This window comes from Euprymna scolopes, chromosome 15 (assembly GCF_053919585.1).
Source record: "Euprymna scolopes isolate OS-2025 chromosome 15, ASM5391958v1, whole genome shotgun sequence".
NCBI classification, from domain to species: domain Eukaryota; kingdom Metazoa; phylum Mollusca; class Cephalopoda; order Sepiida; family Sepiolidae; genus Euprymna; species Euprymna scolopes.
Window position 1 is genome coordinate 31,684,936 of NC_136496.1, and position 17,500 is coordinate 31,702,435.

The 17,500-nt window shown below is 33.8% G+C and overlaps 1 protein-coding gene across 14 annotated transcripts in view; it reads left to right on the forward strand.

Moving 5' to 3' along the window:
* Positions 1 to 17,500, forward strand: part of LOC145293758 (forkhead box protein P1-like) — a 971,902-nt gene that overhangs the window by 745,945 nt on the left and 208,457 nt on the right. For all 14 annotated transcript variants that reach the window (XM_080140253.1, XM_080140252.1, XM_080140255.1 and 11 more), the window contains one exon: position 17,500. This exon is cut by the window's right edge and continues 230 nt beyond it. In XM_080140253.1, coding sequence (XP_079996379.1) covers position 17,500 — 1 coding nt within the window. The remainder of the gene's footprint in view (positions 1 to 17,499) is intronic.

A 17,500-nucleotide genomic window follows, 5' to 3' on the forward strand; every position in this document is an offset into this window, starting at 1 on the left:
CCATAAAAAAGACACGTAACAATCCATAATAAAAACCTACAATCGTCCGACATGAAAAACATCTAAACTGAAAATACTAAAATTCGATACCTTGACAATTCCACGCGAATAAAACTACAGCCCCTTATTAACTGAATCTCGTTTAATATCGGGACAAATATACGAACTGTATTCAACAACTGACAATAAATAACTAAATTAATAAAATATAAAATAAGAAAATCAAAATTAAAAGTAAATAAGTCTCCCCTGCCCATCCTGCACCCACCTTTATAGCCAGTATTCGTAATAAAAATACTTGAGTTGAGATCGATACAAAAATAACTAAAGACAGTGAATCAAGTACGATAACCATGAGGCCAGCTTAACACGTTCTTTAAAAAGTGTTTTCAAACCTACTTATTCTTAACATAAAGAATCTGTCACGTTACCGATTCAGACATGCGACTTTGTGAAAGAGTTAGCAAGCAGAAAAAAAATCCGGTAACCCCAAATACCAATTTTTCAGTTTTGACCCCTTAGCAGCCTTTTTCTTCCCCCCGGATGAAAATCGATTAAAAAGTTTTGTCACATATCTGAATACCCTATATACCAAATTTCAAGTCTGTAGATCAAAAATTTATTAAGTGTATAGGTTGAGAATTATCCTCACATATTCTCACTTAAATAGGTCAAAGGGAAAATTATTCCCAACTCGCATTTAGGTAAAAATGCGCTTTCGTATAATTCATTAAAAAAAGTATCGCAAAAATAAAAGCAAATAACATCTGCATAAAGCGCGATACATTCAAGCAGTCGTGCAAGATAGCCTAGTGGTTTACACTTCTTTCCCTAGGGTCCCGATTTTGAATCTCGCTAGATTCAGCGACTCTGATGAGTCGTAGACGACGAAACACGTATCAGTGGATAAATATATATATATATATATATATATATATATATATATATATATATATATATATATATATATATATATATATATGAAAGCAATATTTTGTAAATTTGTTTTTCATCGAACACCGTCCAGCGGAAAAAGTCGAGTCAGGGGAAATATCTACAACCTGATAGCCAAAAATGGACAGACATTATTAATTTACAATATTGGGTAAACCAACGCTGCCTAACATGCACCATTTAAAGATCATATACTCATACATCCGTACACACAGGGAGGTGATATATATATATATATATATATATATATATATATATATATATATATATATATATATATATAATACTTACTGACACAGTGGTAAATATTGATGCACATACGTTCTTGAAAACATAAATATTTATACAGGTATGCACAGATGGTGTCGCAAGCGAAAACGCATAAATATTAAATGTAAACATTTATCTTATATATTAAATCAACAAGCACACAAACAGACACTTAAATATCATATAGAATGATACATATATATATATATATATATATATATGTGAGTGTGTGTGTGTGTGTGTGTGTGTGTGTGTGTGTGATTATTATATAAGTATGGGGAGCGAGAGAGGGAGGGTGTATGAGTGTAATTAGTGCAAATAAAAGATAGATACATGATCATATGCATAGTTTCTTTAGGTAGGGTGAGATGAAGCTGAAGGGGGAAGAGAAGGAAAATTGAGAGGGAGAAGGAAAAACGCAAAGGGAGAGGAGAAGAATGGGAGATACAGAGAGAGAGAGAGAGGGGGGAGAAGAGGAGAAAATACAGAGCAAGGGGTGAAGGAAAAAAGTATTCATAAAGAGAGTGGGGAATACAGAGAGAGAGAGAGAGAGAGAGAGGGGGGGGGAGCTTAATAGAAAGAGGGAAACATTCAGAAAAAGAGTAAGGAAGGAAAAATACAGAGAGAACGGGGTTAGAGAGGGGAAAAAACAGAGCTAGATAGAGTGGGTGGGCGGGGGAGAATACAGAAGAGAGAGTAGGGGAGGGGTCAAGGTAAATACAGAGGGAGAAGGAAAGATATTGAGAACGAAGGGAGTGAAAGAAAAATACAGAAAAAGATGAAGTAGAAGAAAAAATAGAGAGGGAGAGGGGGAGGGAGAAGGAAAATGCAGAGAGAGAGAGAGGAGGAGAAGGGAAAAGGATATATACAAAAAGGGAGAAAGAGAGGGGGAATAATACAAAGAGAGTGGAGCGAGACGAAAGAAAAATTCAAAGAGAGAAATAAAATTTACTTTTTCTTTTTTTTTACTAACTATTTATCTTTTATTCTTAATCAAGATCTTATTCAATCAGTTTTAGTAAATCTCTACCATTTTTTAAAAATAAATGTTTAATTCCATTAAAACTTCCAGGGTTCCCAAATGTACATATCCGTAGATCATTGATTGAGAAATAGAACACAGGTTGTATCTCTTAGCCTAGTTTTTTTTTTTTTTTTTACACGGTGATCACCACTTATCAAGGCCCGGAAGCCACTCAGGAATAAGGGTCATTGCAAGTACAGTACGTTAGTGTAGAGATTTGATGAAGAGTTTACTTAAGGGGGCGGTTCATTAGGAATTTGTTTACGTTGGACTTGAAGACATCCAAGTTGTAGTCAGGTGGGAAGCATGCAGACGGAACAGAGTTCCACAGGCTTGCACTTCTAAGAAAGAAGCTTTGTTCATGGAATCCAAGTTTTGATTTAGGCACAGATAAAGAGTGAGGAAAATGTTTCACAGTGGATTCAGCTAGACGGGTGTTTTTCGTGAAAAATTGGCGAGGGGGGACCAGAGATTGGAGTTCAGACGAGCACCTGCCATGGAAATAACGATAAAACAAGGATAGGCTCACAACGTCTCTTCTATGGGAGAGAGGTTGCAGAGTAGAGAAAAGGGCATCCCCCACTAAGCCACGAAGTCTATTTTGTACTATGTCAATGATAGGCTGTTTTTTGCAGCTCCTGCCCAGATATGGCAGCACTATTCCATCCTTCGACGTACTTGGCTTTTATATAGATAGAGAATTGCATCAGTAGTAAGATATCTTCTGGAGCAATAGAAGAATCCCACCATCTTTCCAGCGACCTTGGCAACAGACTTGATGTATGTGTTCCATTTCAGATCAGGAGTAAAGGACAAACCTAGAAGCTTGTCAAAACACGGGGCTTCTCCTAGACGAGAGCCATCCATTAGTGGTTCGTAAACTTTTTTGCATGGCGGCGCACTATTGTGTCCTTTGCATTCTCATTGAACACCTATCACCAAAAAAACAATAATTTCTACTCATAAATCATTTTTATGCAATGAAACAATAAAATGTACCTTAAAGGATTAGGAGGACTAATAATAAGCTTGAAACCATGATTTCATTAGACAATATTTGACTGCCCTAAACAAATCGGAGAACGAACGTATCATGAGCGAAATTCAAATTTCAAATAATCATCGCTATACAACCGGGGAACATTCTCTTTAAAAAAAAAAAAAAAATAAAAAAAAATAGAGTTATTGCTGTCAGCATCACTTTTTCTTTTTAAAAGTTTGTCCATAATTAAATATGAATTGCATTTAAAATTAAACAAAAAAGATAAATCAAAAGAAATTTTTGTTATAATATCCAATCATGTTTTTCTTTTTTATTATAACGGAGACAATTTTTTAGATTAATTAAAAAAAAAAAACTTGAAATGTAAGGAAGATTGACAATTGATCGATTTATTGTAATTTCAACTACTTACTTAGAAACAGCCCAATTGCGTAGTGGTTATAAACGCCAACTGTCACATAGACAGTCGAGTTTCGATCCTAACTTAAGGCTGTTGCGTTTCTAGCCTTCTAGAGTTTGGATATAGTGAAACACTCTATCTGTGGATAACTTATATGTGTGTGTGTGTATATGTATAAATGAAAACCCCCAAAACTATTAATTAATTAACCCTAACCCTAACCCCAAAACTATTAATTATTTTCTATCAGTTTGGAACATCATTTCCGTATTCATCGTAATATATATATATATATATATATATATATATATATATATATATATATAATAGGCTCGATGTTTGTTTATAAATAAGCAGTTTGAGCATTATAAAAGTAGTGGACGAATGTTTGTTTAAAATAGACATTTGGCGAGGTTATTTGCGGGCACCGCTCCCGTGGGTCAATCGGTAGAACTGCTATCAACGCGATGGTCCTAGATTCAATCCTTGGGAGAGGTGCTAGTCTAGCGGCACTGATGAGTTGTGATACAGAAACAGGACTGCATGTCAATGACTATACATATATATATATATATATATATATATATATATATATGTGTGTATGTATGTGTATATATGCATGTATATATAAATAGTTTTATAATTAAAGTGATTTTGAAAAACAGCTGTTGTCTCATGTTTACAAACAATACTAACACTTCAAGCTGGTTGCTGCTGATTCTTTGCATAATTCGATTGCCAAATCGGCAGATATGCATAAACAAACATTAATTCTATTAATGCAACACACAAAACGATGACTATTTATGCATACAGGTATTGAAACAGACGCACGTGTTATTATAGTAGAGATAAGCCCATCTGATATTAATTTTCCTGCATAACATCTCCATCATTCGCAATAAACTTCAATTTTGAATATTATTCTGTTTCGAATTACAATAAATTCAAATTTAAATTTGAATAATATCCGTGTGACAGACTGCTGACCTGCTGACCTTTCTCTCACTCCCTCGCACACCCAGACACATGTCACAAGGATAGCGAAAGGGTCCATCGGTGCGTGTGTGTAACGAGAAAGGTTTGATGTGCAGTGAAAATCATCATGTCAATGATAAAACGTTTATCTATATTCATAAGAAACTAGCGAGACCTGTGGAAATTCCACAGGTGCATCTTTCATCTATAATATAAATCTTATCTGTCTGTTTAAATGTATACGTGTATGTATGTATGTATGTATGTATGTATGTATGTATGTATGTCTGCCTAAAACTTTCGACTCGACAGCGGCAACGGATTTTCACGAGATTGATATCCTTTTGAAGCTTGGCCCTTCGGACGACAAATATCGAAAAAAATTGGCCCAAAAACATTAATTCCTTCGCCCTCAACTTGGCAGTTTTCCACAAGGAGAGTCGTTTTTTTTTTTTTTTTTGCTGACATTTTTGCAAGTCATTCAAACCTCACGTCAACGACATTTTATGCTAAAAGACGTTATTTCGACCGCCTGTGACGTCACAATCTCGGTAGGCGCATCGATAAGACCGTTTTTTTTTTCTTTTTGTTTTGTTTTTTTTACCTCTTTTTCATCTGGCGCATTATGAGTTCAAGCCTGCTAACTACTCCTATTTATTTTTTTTTTTTTTGCTGAAACAACACCCTTACATACACCTAACACCTCCACTACTTCCTTTTTCGCCTTCACGCGTTCGAGCTTGCCTGCCTGCCTATTACAACATTTTTTTTTTTTGCTCAACACACACCTAACAAACACCCGGGCAACGCTAGGCACCCAGGTTAGTATGAAATATATTGCTGCTGGGCATTCTGTGGACGTCCAGCGTGAATGTAGACCCCACAATATTATTGCAGCCATTTTGTTAAAACTGTAAAAGTATTTATCTAAGTAATTGGGTTAATGTAGTGTCAACATACACGTAGTTATTACGGTTTATCTCCAATATCCTTATAGAAATCTATGACATATTTCTATTTTATGGACGCCCGGCGCGAACGGAAACCACATGATCTCATTATGAAATCTTTAAATAGAACAAATATTACTTTTGGATCCTAGCTAAAAGACTAATAAGGTATGTTTTAGTTTTATGTATGGCCTCAAAACGATATTTTTTTACAGGGGGTATCCATTGTCTCTTGAGACTGTAAACAAACCATAATATATCTTCCACTCATCATCAACAACATATACAGTTGGCATCTATTTTATATGTTGCCATGTGTCAGACAGGCTATCTCTACTATTATATAAAAGGAACTTTGTGTGTGTGTGTGTGTGTGTGCGAAATTTGCTCCCTGTGGACTCCTAAACAGCTTAAAATATCACACAAATGTACTTTATGTACCTGGCAGTGTTCGTAGATGGGTTTTGGTTCAGAATGTCTTCAATAAGTATCGTTAATCAAAAAAAAAAAAAATCTGATGAAGGAAGGAACACTTTATACAGCCTAACAGTTAAGAAGTTTTATCCCTGAACAAGAAGAAAGACCCGGCATATAAAATCAACAGTAGGTTTTTTTATAAGACAGGGCCGAATGAATGTTTCTGTTTAAAGCACAATTTAATCATGATATTTGATATTTGCATTTTAAACTTTGATCCAAGCCATTATATAAACATAATTTTATAAAATCAACAATAGGTTCTCTACAGTGCAATGTAAACAACAATTTAGTGTGGACTAAGTAACTTTGGAGAGAGTTGAAAAATGATCGACTTTATTGATTTCGATGACAATGGGATGGTGAAAAATTCATTGACTAATTCATTCCCAGGCAACGTTGGATATCTCCCTGCTAGTATAAACACACACACATTATATATATATATATATATATATATATATATATATATATATATATATATATATATAAACTACTTAATTTACTCACATAAAATTAATATACGAAAGTATATATTTATGCGTAAGCTTTAAGTATTTACTTCAAAAGTGCTCAATACGTAGGTAGAGCTAGTTAATAAGTAAGTACTTACTATATATATATATATATATATATATATAAATATATATATATATATATATATATATATTATGGCTGTAAAAAAGTGCCAAAAATAGGCTCTTGATGATGGATGATTCCCTTAATGTGAGACCTTAAGGGCAAATGTCACATAACCCAATACACAATTCAGGTCGTTACCTTTCCAACGAGCTTTCATTTGTTAAATTCTGATTAATAGTCGCTGAGATTTTGAAGTTATAGAATTGCCAAAAAGCTGGTATATATATATATATATATATATATATATATATATATATATATATATATATATATATATATCTTTTTGTTTTATTTTACTTCAGTCAAAGTTCTCAGAAATCAAGGGGCCCCCAACCTGGAGCTAACACTTGAAGTCTATATGAGATACATAGATATTCGAATGTTCCATTTAACTTCTTTATTTCTCAAACACTGAGTTAGTAAAGAAATTGAGAACATAATTTTCCTCTCCCCAATTAACCATTTTCATACGTTGCAGTATATCTTTCATTTTGGTCTCTTGATTTTACTGGATTCCAGGACAAGAATTTATCTAGTCTGGTGGAGTATCCAGCTTTGTGCTATTACTTGAGGTAACATCACTTGGAGAATGTGCACCATTCCTTCAAAAAACTAATGGGGGTTAGCCATAGTGAGGAGATCTTATTTGGGCAGCGAATACTATGTGATTTTGAATATTTGGTCAGGGTTTACTTCTACGTTAAAAGTATCCTCATGCCAGGTTGTTCTGACAAACCCTTGTACAGAGAGACCTTAGACACTCGAGATATATATGTGTGTGTGTGTGGATATATCTATACTCGTAGCCAAATTGAATATTGAAATGCTCATATGGGACAAAACTACATGAAAATTTGCAATCGTTTTGGGAGATTATAATACTATTCTATGGTCAAAATTTTATGACAATTAGTAAAAAAGAATCTATATTTTCAAACCAATAAAATATGCCCAAATTTTCCTACATTTATATATATATAGTGTCCTGGCAAGCCAGCTTTAGTTTTGCTGCTTTGGGATGAATTTGTTTAGTTGTCTCCCCTGTGGCCTTTCCAGGCCACTAATATACATATATAGCTCACCTATTTATAGTGGGTATGTTTCCAAAATGTTATGGTCTAATGTCTTCAGGTCATGCCAGTGTGGTAAGCCAAGCTTATTCATGTGTCATGCTCATTAAATCAGCAGAGTAAAAAGTTTGCTGCCCCTCTACCCCATTCTAATCTATAGATCTGCCCTTTACTGTCCAGTTCAGAAAATAAAAAAAGAAATTGGGATAGAGGGAAAGGGTTGGTTAGCAAGGGTTTTAAGTCAAACTCCACATCCATCTCTGCCCCTCCCCCCCCCACCGCATCACACCCAAAGTTCACACTTTGTAATGTTTTTTCCCCAACTGTCAAAATAAAGTTTGGCCAAATTTGTTTTAATTAGGTAGCTTAATCAGTTCTTATTAGAATCAGCTGCGTGCACGCATGCATGTATGTGCGCGTGTGTGTGTATGTGTGTATAGTTTTTCCTCTATACTGCCTCTTTGTTCTTCATCTCTCTCTCTCTCTGTCCCTCTCTCTCTCTTTCTCTCGCTCTCTCTCTCTCCTCGCGATTGGTTAAATGAATAAACTTCGTAATGTAAGAACAGATCTGAATTTGATTTTAAAAGCAGATAAGGCTTCACGAGACTTGATCTCTAACTGAGGTGCAGCCGAAACATGTATGCAAATATGTAGCCAATAATGTTTGCATGAATAAACATATTATAATTATGCTCTGCTTATCATTGAGCACTTTTTGATAAACACAATGTTTCCACAGACAGTTTTTTTCGTTGTGTTATAGCTCTGGTGAGTGTTTCTAACTGAGATTCGAAACCTTACTGCCAGTATCGTAGTTAGGCTTTTTTACTTTTGGATCATGCCTGTGCCCGACCAAAGCAGGAAAAATTATGTTTTTAGTTTTACATATTACGATTCCGTAGAACTCTATAAAATTAGGAAGAGCAATGCTTCTTACGGTCATAGAAACCATACTAGAGAGCTTAGTCCATGAGTTGGAAGTAAGAACATGCACACACATATGACAATGTCGCTATATTCCGACTCCAAGGTTTTATTTATCTTACCAATCATAACTTAAAAAAACTTCTGATCTAAAAAGGAAACGTTTGTAAAAATACTGTCTTTTCTTTGGAAAGATTTTTGTCGACTTTTCTTGTTGAAAGAATTTTTTAGATTGACTTTTTTTTTTTTTTTTTTTTTTTTTTTTTACACAGTGATCACCACTTATCAAGGCCCGGAAGCCACTCAGGGATAAGGGTTATTGCAAGTACATCACGTTAGTGAGGAGATTTTATGAAGTGTTTAATTAGGGGGGCGGTTCATCAGGAATTTGTTAACATTAGACTTGAAGACATCCAAGTTGTAGTCCGGAGGGAAGCAGACAGACGGAACAGAGTTCCACAGGCGTGCAGTTCTAAGAAAGAAGCTTTGCTCATGAAATCCGCGTTTTGATTTAGGCACAGATATAGAGTGGGGGAAATTTTTCACAGTGGATTCAGCTAGACGGGTGATTTTCGTGAAAGTTTGGCGAGAGGGGACCAGGGATTGGAGTTCAGACGAGCACCTGCCATGAAAATAACGATAAAACAAGGATAGGCTCGCAACGTCTCTTCTGTGGGAGAGGGGTTGCAGGGTAGAGAAAAGGGCATCCCTCACTAAACCACGAAGTCTATTTTGTACTCTGTCAAGGCATGATAGGCTGTTTTTGGTAGCTCCTGCCCAGATATGGCAACAGTATTCCATCCTTGGCCGTACTTGGCTTTTATATAGATAGAGAATTGAATCATTTAAAAAAATGTCTTCTTAATTAATACAAGCGCAAAAAAACAGCTTTTAATTTTAACCAATAAAAAACGACCTTTTAATTATTCATAAAAAATTAACATCAGCGACAAATTGTTTTATTTTACTTTTTTTTTATTTCTATTTTATAGTTTGATTTTACTTTGCAAATTAAATCGAAGGAGTTTATTTATTTCTAAAAACTTCAATCCAAAAAACAAAAAAAAACAAAAGAAAAAAATACACGCATGCCTTAATTTATATAGATGTTTGCTCCTTACATCAAGTGGTTTCACGTCTTGTCTCTTGCAATTTCCATAAAAACAACTTACATGCATGCCTTACTTTATATACAGATATATGTTTATCTCTATTATTATATAAAAGTCACTTTGTGTATGTGTGTGACTACCTTCCTCATAGGTTCTGAAATGGCTATTTTTTTTGCAAATTTCATACAAAGTATTTTATATTTCTGGCAGTGTTCTTAGATATGTTTTGTACAAGAATGCATCCGATAAGTATCGAAAATTTAAAAAATTTTTTTTTTTTTTTTTACAGGGGAATATTTTTTGTTACACCGTTGTAATCTCGGCCAGTGTAAAAACATTCTTTTTTTTATTTATAAGAGAAGAAAGATTATTTGTAAGGTCGTCAAGCCCAAATATCAGCTGAGGTGATATCGTAAACAAACACAGATGGAGTTTGGTGAACGACATTATCATTATTATAGTTTATACTTTTTATTTTATTTATTTATTTATTTATTTATTTATTTGCGAATTAGTCCACCGGGCATATTATTCCTCATAATAATAAGGACTATGAAAAGAGAATATCCTTATCATTGTTTTGACTCTCGAGTATATATCCGACACAGACACAGTTAATCAATCGAGAACCACGTCACTCTATCTAAAAACATAAAAGATATTAACTGATATACATTCGAGAGTCAAAATAATGAAAAGAATATTCTCTTGCCATAGCCCTAATAATAATAATAATAATAATAATAATAATAATAATAATAATCAATAGAGGATTGATTCTCTTATAATCTAGACGCAATCTGCATAAATTAAAATATCATGTTTAAGCGTATTGTACGACTGGGCAACGCCGGGCGTCTAGATAGCTGTGTATAGGTACATATTAACGCCATTGAATTCTTTTGTGAATATATTTAAAAATCATATTTAAATCTGGCGCTTGTCTGTTTTTCATCCTTTTTTTTTTCTTTTAAAATGATAATCATCCTGCACCGAATGAATTGAATTCTCGCATTTAAATTTTCTCTTCAAAATTTTCACTCCTTCCGGTTCTTTTTTTTCTTTCCTTCATTTTCTTCATCCATTTTCCCCTTGTGAAATAAAAGAAGTGGAATGCATTCTTCGCAATTACCATCTCATTCATTGGAATTTCATTCTTTTATACTCTGGAACATTACCGTTCTCTACACAACTTGCATTCCATGGCGACGTTTCTCTCCCTGCACCCGCGTCTCCGCCTTGAAATTCTTAAGTGTAAGTTTGAACTTAAACAGAATTAATTTTTCTTACGTGACGTCCTGCCTTCTCTACGACAATGCAGCAATTTAATGAGTGAAAGGATTTCAAACGGCAAAAGATGGGAAAAATTAGGATTAACTACTTTACTAAAGATAAACTTTTTTTTTTTACTTGGAAGTCACCTCTTATCAAGGCCGGAAGGCCACTCGAGAATAAAGGTTAATGAATACAAGGTTGTAGTGTAGTAATTATAACCGGTATAAATTAGGTAGAATTTGATTATTTATGGGGACGGCTCAACAAAAACTTGCTTGCATTGGATTTGAAGGATACTATGTTGTATTCGACTGGGAAGCAGGACAGCGGAGCAGAGTACCATAGGCGGGCAGTTATGGGAAAGAAGCTTTGTTCATGGAATCTGCATTCAGATTTAGGCACAGATAGAGAGGAGAGAATCGTTTATAGTGGTTGTAGCTAGTCGAGTTTTTCTTTTTGTCAAAGTTTGGTAAGGGGGAAATCGAAGATTGGAGTTCAGTCGAGCGCTTGCCATGAAAATAACGATGCAGATAAGCTATTAAGTGTTATTTCATAGCACCTTTTATCATCATATTCGGTTTAACATGTGTTTTACATGCTGGTATGCTTTAGACGGCTTAAGAAAATGGCTTCCAAATTAGCCTGTCTCTGACCAGGTCTTTATGTATCCCTCTTTCTCCCAAGTCCATTTGTATCACATAACGCATGCATATTCGTAATGCCATCGTTCTTTTTTCACCTGATAAAATCGGTATTTTTAATTTTCATACTTTTGCACCGATTTTCCACAAGCTAAAATTCAAATATAAAGTTTTGCATGCGTTTGAATACCCTATATATTAAGTTTCATGTATGTAACCCAAAAACTGACAGAGGATTTTGATAGGCAAACTTTTTAAAACAAATATATATACGCATACATAAATATATATATAGAAAGAGGTTTTTGTTTACTATAACCTTTTTACGCAAATATTATACAAGTATAAATCATATAGAATATCTGCATGAATATAATTACACGTAATAGTTAACTAAAGATGATCATCTCATAATAAAACCGAAAAAAACTAATAGGGAATTAATTAAAATGAATGTTTAAAAGAATATACAAATTAGCTATATCTTCTGCAGATAAATATAATTCAACGACCCGTATATAAGTTGTATTTCCTTTTCAAATAAATAGAAAAAAGGATTTTTCACTTTCTTTCATACTAGCAGTTCAGCCCGACTTTGCTCGGGCCCTACGAACTGTTCATAACTCGCCCTACGTGTGAATAAACTTTATGTAAGATTTCAAATGTTTAGACCAAAATTTGTATGAGTAATTTCGTAGAGACTGCAGAGGTCAGTTTTTTTTTTAATTTGACCCCATATATATATATATATATATATATATATATATATATATATATATACACACCCCTTAACATTTATTATTTTGGTCTCAAATCAAAATAATAAGTTTTACCTATGTCCAAGTTACCTACATCTAAAATTTCAAGTCTTAAGACCCAACATTGGCGGAGGAATGTGGTAGAATCTGCAACGGTCAACTCTTAACTCGACCTTTTGGCAGCCAAATTTTTGCCCCAAAACTGATTAAAATGCTTGCCGCATGTCTGAATACCCGTTATGTATAAATTTCAAATGTTTAGACCCAAAATTGGTTGAGTAGTTTGCTAGACCCCGCAAACATTTATTATTTTGGGCCCAAATCAAATTAAAAAGTTTGGTCCATGTCTAAATGACCTACATTTAAAATTTCAAGTTTAGACGCAAAATTGGTGAAGGAGTTTGGTAGAGTTTTCAAAGGTCAAGTCGTTGAACTTTGACCCCTTGATAGCCAAATTTCTGACCGAAAACCAATTAAAAAGATTTTCCCAAATCTCAATACCCGTTATGTCAAATCTCGAGTCTCTAGACCGAATATTGACAGAGTTATTTATAAAGTTGAAAGTAAGACTCTTTTTGCCACAGTAGAGACAGTATGGTGCTGAGGCATGGACTTTTACAGATGCGCTCAAGAAGAGACTGGATGGCTGTTACATGCAGATTCTCAGGATGGCCCTCAATACATCATGGAGGAGCCACGCAGCAAACCAACAACTTTATGTTGACCTATCACCAGTATCACTGAAAATCCAGCAGATAAGGATGAGAGTAGCCGGCCACTGCATGAGACAGCGCGAAGAAAAAGCCAGAAAGCTAGTTCTCTGGATACCAACAGATGGAATCCTAAACCGTGGTAAAAAAAAAAGGATGACCTACATTGACAACCTGCTACAGGATACAGGATTGGAAAGTGTTCGGGACCTACAAACTGTCATGCGAGATCGGGAGAACTAGAAAAGTCGTGCAGATTCGTCCTGGTGAAGCATCCAGAAAGACGAGGAAGATGAGATGAGATAAGGAGATTTGTGTAGAATAGAAGACTCCGATGGTATGGCCACAGCAAAAGAATGGTTGAGAGTTCTTATTAGATGTACAACAATTGAGGTAGTAGGTTCAGTTCACAAGTGAAGGGTAAGGTATTCCAATAGTTTCTTCCCTCGAACCGCTAGACTTTGGAATTCCCTTCCTGCTGCCTGCTTCCCTGGCTGTACTGATATGCAGAAGTTTAAATGTAACATGAACAAATATCTTGTTAATTGTTCCTAGACATGGCCCTAAATAATAGACCCTTACGTCCAAGTGGCGATATGCTTTGTAAGGAGTGAGTAAAAAAATAAATAAAAAATAAAAACATGGCAGGAAGTGATAAGGATTGACTCGAGAGAAAGAGGGATAAATAAAAATCTGGTCGGAGATGGATCACTTCGAAGTCAATATCTAAAAGACGTCCAACACATGCCAGCATATTGAACGTTAAACCGAGGAATGATTTTAATGAGCATTCTCTTCTATTATTTGTTAAATAATCTATAAATATAAAAGCGAAAATGTATGTATGTGTGTGTGTTCGCTTTTTGTGTGTGTCTAACAAAGGCTTCTTTCAGAGAAGCGGTCGGTCGGTTCACAACTTTTTAAAACTTTTTATATCACATATAAATCGTAATATCTCACACTTAACAGCGAAGCTCGCCTGTCTATTTAATTTGCTCGATTTCGGGAAGATAAATATTCAATATTTGTCGCTCGCCGAATGTGGGTTAGTCTTTTTCCTATAACATCTTGGGGGGTGGGAGGGGAAAAAGCGTTCAGCAGTAAAGGAATACTATCCCGCAGTCAAACTTGACCTCATTAACTCATTAAAACGAGCACCTGCTAAATCCAAGTAATTAAATAAATTCAAACGTGTTTCCGTATGCATGTTGCGGTACAGCAATGGTCAACGTCGCACTTTTTTTTTCACAACTTTGCCTCAATGGTTCGGGTTCGATCCTCATACTTACTTTTTTTTTTAACCCCCCCCCCACACACACACCTCCAAACACCCGGGCAACGCCGGGTACCCCTCGCTAGTAATAAATAAAATGTGAAAAAAAAATTTTTATTTTATTATTTATTCTAAACGTGGGAAATTGATTTGAGTGGAAGCCCGAGGAATATTCAAACAGTTATTATGACTTTAAGTGTTTGTTTAAATTTATTGTTTTGGGCTCAAATCAAGTTATTAAGTTAGATCCATGTTCAAGGAACCTATATCTAAAATTTCAAGTGTTTAGACCCAAAATTGTCGGAGGAATTTGCTAAATCGCCAAATTTCTGGCCAAAAACCGATCACATAGATTTTCCCACGTCTCAGTACCCTGTATATCAAATTTCGAGTCTGTAGACTTAAAATTAACAGAGTTATTGTGTAGGGAAATGTACACATGCAGGCATACAGAACACAGACACGTTCACTTATATATATATATATATATATATATATATATATATATATATATATATATATATATATATATATATGTATGTATATATATATAGATATATATGTAGTTTGTGTTTCCTATAAGCTTTTTACACAAATATTACTTTAGTATAAATCATGTAGAATACCTGCATGAATATAATTACACGTAATAGTTAATTAAAGATGATCATTCCATGAGAAAACCGAAAAAAACTAATAGGGAATTAATTAAAATGAATGTTTAAAAGAATATGCAAATTAGCTAGATCTTTTGCAGATGAATGCAATTTCTATGAGCCATATATAACAAAGTTGTGTTTTCTTTTTAAATAAATAGAAAAAAGGGGTTTAATATGAATATCAATACACACACAAAAATACTCAAATTGTGTGTGCATATATATATATATATATATATATATATATATATATATAAATGGCAAAATTTTATATTCCAAATGCCAAAATGTTTTTCATCTACCGTTTCATTTTACCGTTATTTATTTCAACCTGCTAAAATGTTCAGTTTTTTACAGCGCCTGTTTCATAGCGCAGAAACAATAATTTTTAAGCATTTTCCACGTTGACTCATCAGAAGAATAAGACTCATTAACTTTAAAAATAAAAGATGGCGTAAATATCATAAAAACAATGCAACTATTCTTTGGATTTTTTTCAGATTTAAATAATCATGCTCCAATTTTACTTTCTTTTTCCTTTTGAATTAATATGAGTTCTTATTCCTCTGATTAGTCAGGGCGAAATATATTAAAAAATTAACATAATAATTATATGATTGTTTCTGTACTATGAAACAGATGCTGTCAAGAATTGAACAGTTTAACATGCTGAAAGAAATAGACAGTAAGATGGAAAGGAATTTGGAATTTAGACTTTTTGTCATTTATTTGTATATGCTCTATAGTTATATTTAGTATACATCGAGCTTTATAAATAAAAGAACTGGTATAAATAAAGGATGAAATTATAAATGAATAAAAATATTTCCCACATAATGTGTGTGTGTGTTTGTATATATATATATATATATATATATATATATATATATATATATATATAATTTTTTTTTTACTATAATAATTAAATACCTACAGACACTAGTGTTTCATCCTTTCGGGATTCTTCAGTGCAGGGTGTCAAGATTAACACCAGCCGAACGATTCGAACCCCGCGACACGAGACATCTCTGGCTCGATTAGCGGAGACCGTATCCATTCGGCTACCATTAACCGCGTGAAGTAGCGTTGAATTTTAAACATTTTAATTTTAAATGTTCATTACGTCAGTCAGAGAGTGATCTAATCGTTATACGATGATCTATGCATAAGAGCTAAATTGACCGATTTTAATTCAACTGAAAGTGCTCAACGATAAGAAATGAATTTCTTAAAGGGGCTGTCATAATTATTTTTTTACTATAATAATTAAATACCTATATATATATATATATATACAGAGAGAGAGAGAGAGAGAGAGAGAGAGAGAGAGAGAGAGAGAATGAATGACAAAAGTCTATATTACAAAGTTCATGTTAACCATCTTACAATTTATTCCTTTAATTTAATTAACATTTACAATCTTGACACTATCTGATTCGTAGCACAAAATCAATCATTTAGTGAATCTATTTTGGCCATAACTCGTCAGAAGAAATAGCGACAATCAATTCACCAAAAGGAAATAAAATGCGTTTGGACATGATTTAAAAATACGAAAATTGAAAGAGAAGCTGCAAATACCTTATATGTTTACACTACGCCATTTTGAATTTAGAAGAAAAAGATTTGAACTGAATTAAAGCAATAAAATGTAATCATGAACTTTGGAATATAGACTTTAGTCATGCATTCACTATATTTCTCTGTAATTACATTGAGCTTATTAAATAAGGATTGGTATATGTTATAAGGAATTAAAGTATATTTCCACAGAAATATATATATTAGTCGGCCTGTCTGTCTGTCCGTTCCACTTTTTCTCAAGAACTACTGGGTCGTTCTGGCTAAAATTTTCGTATGGACCTTTCTTATGATAGCCTTCACCAAACTAAATATTAGGGTATCCATTAGGGCTTAATATGGATTAGTTACGACAGAACCACATTTACTCTTTTTCTTGGTAACTACTAGTCTGATCTTCCTGAAATTTTGTATAGACCTTTACTATGATAAGGAGTAACGAACTAAGTATTAGATTATCCGTTTGATGTTTGATGCACAGTTAGCGAATAATAGGGATTAGTCAGCACATATTTATTCTCACTTGTTCTTGGTAACTACTGCATCGATCTGCTAGAAATTTTGTATTGATCTTTGTTATTACCATGTGAAATGAACTAAGTATTATAGTCTCCGTTCGATGCACTAGTCGGGATTAATAGATATTAGTAGTTAATACAAAAAAATGAGCACACATTTCACCTATCAGTTTGGCATAAAACACACATTCTAAATCAACGGCTTGTAACTTTTGCCCGTTGTCTAGTATACATGATTATATTGTTTTTTATTTTTATTTTTTTTATTTCTTGTTTGTAGC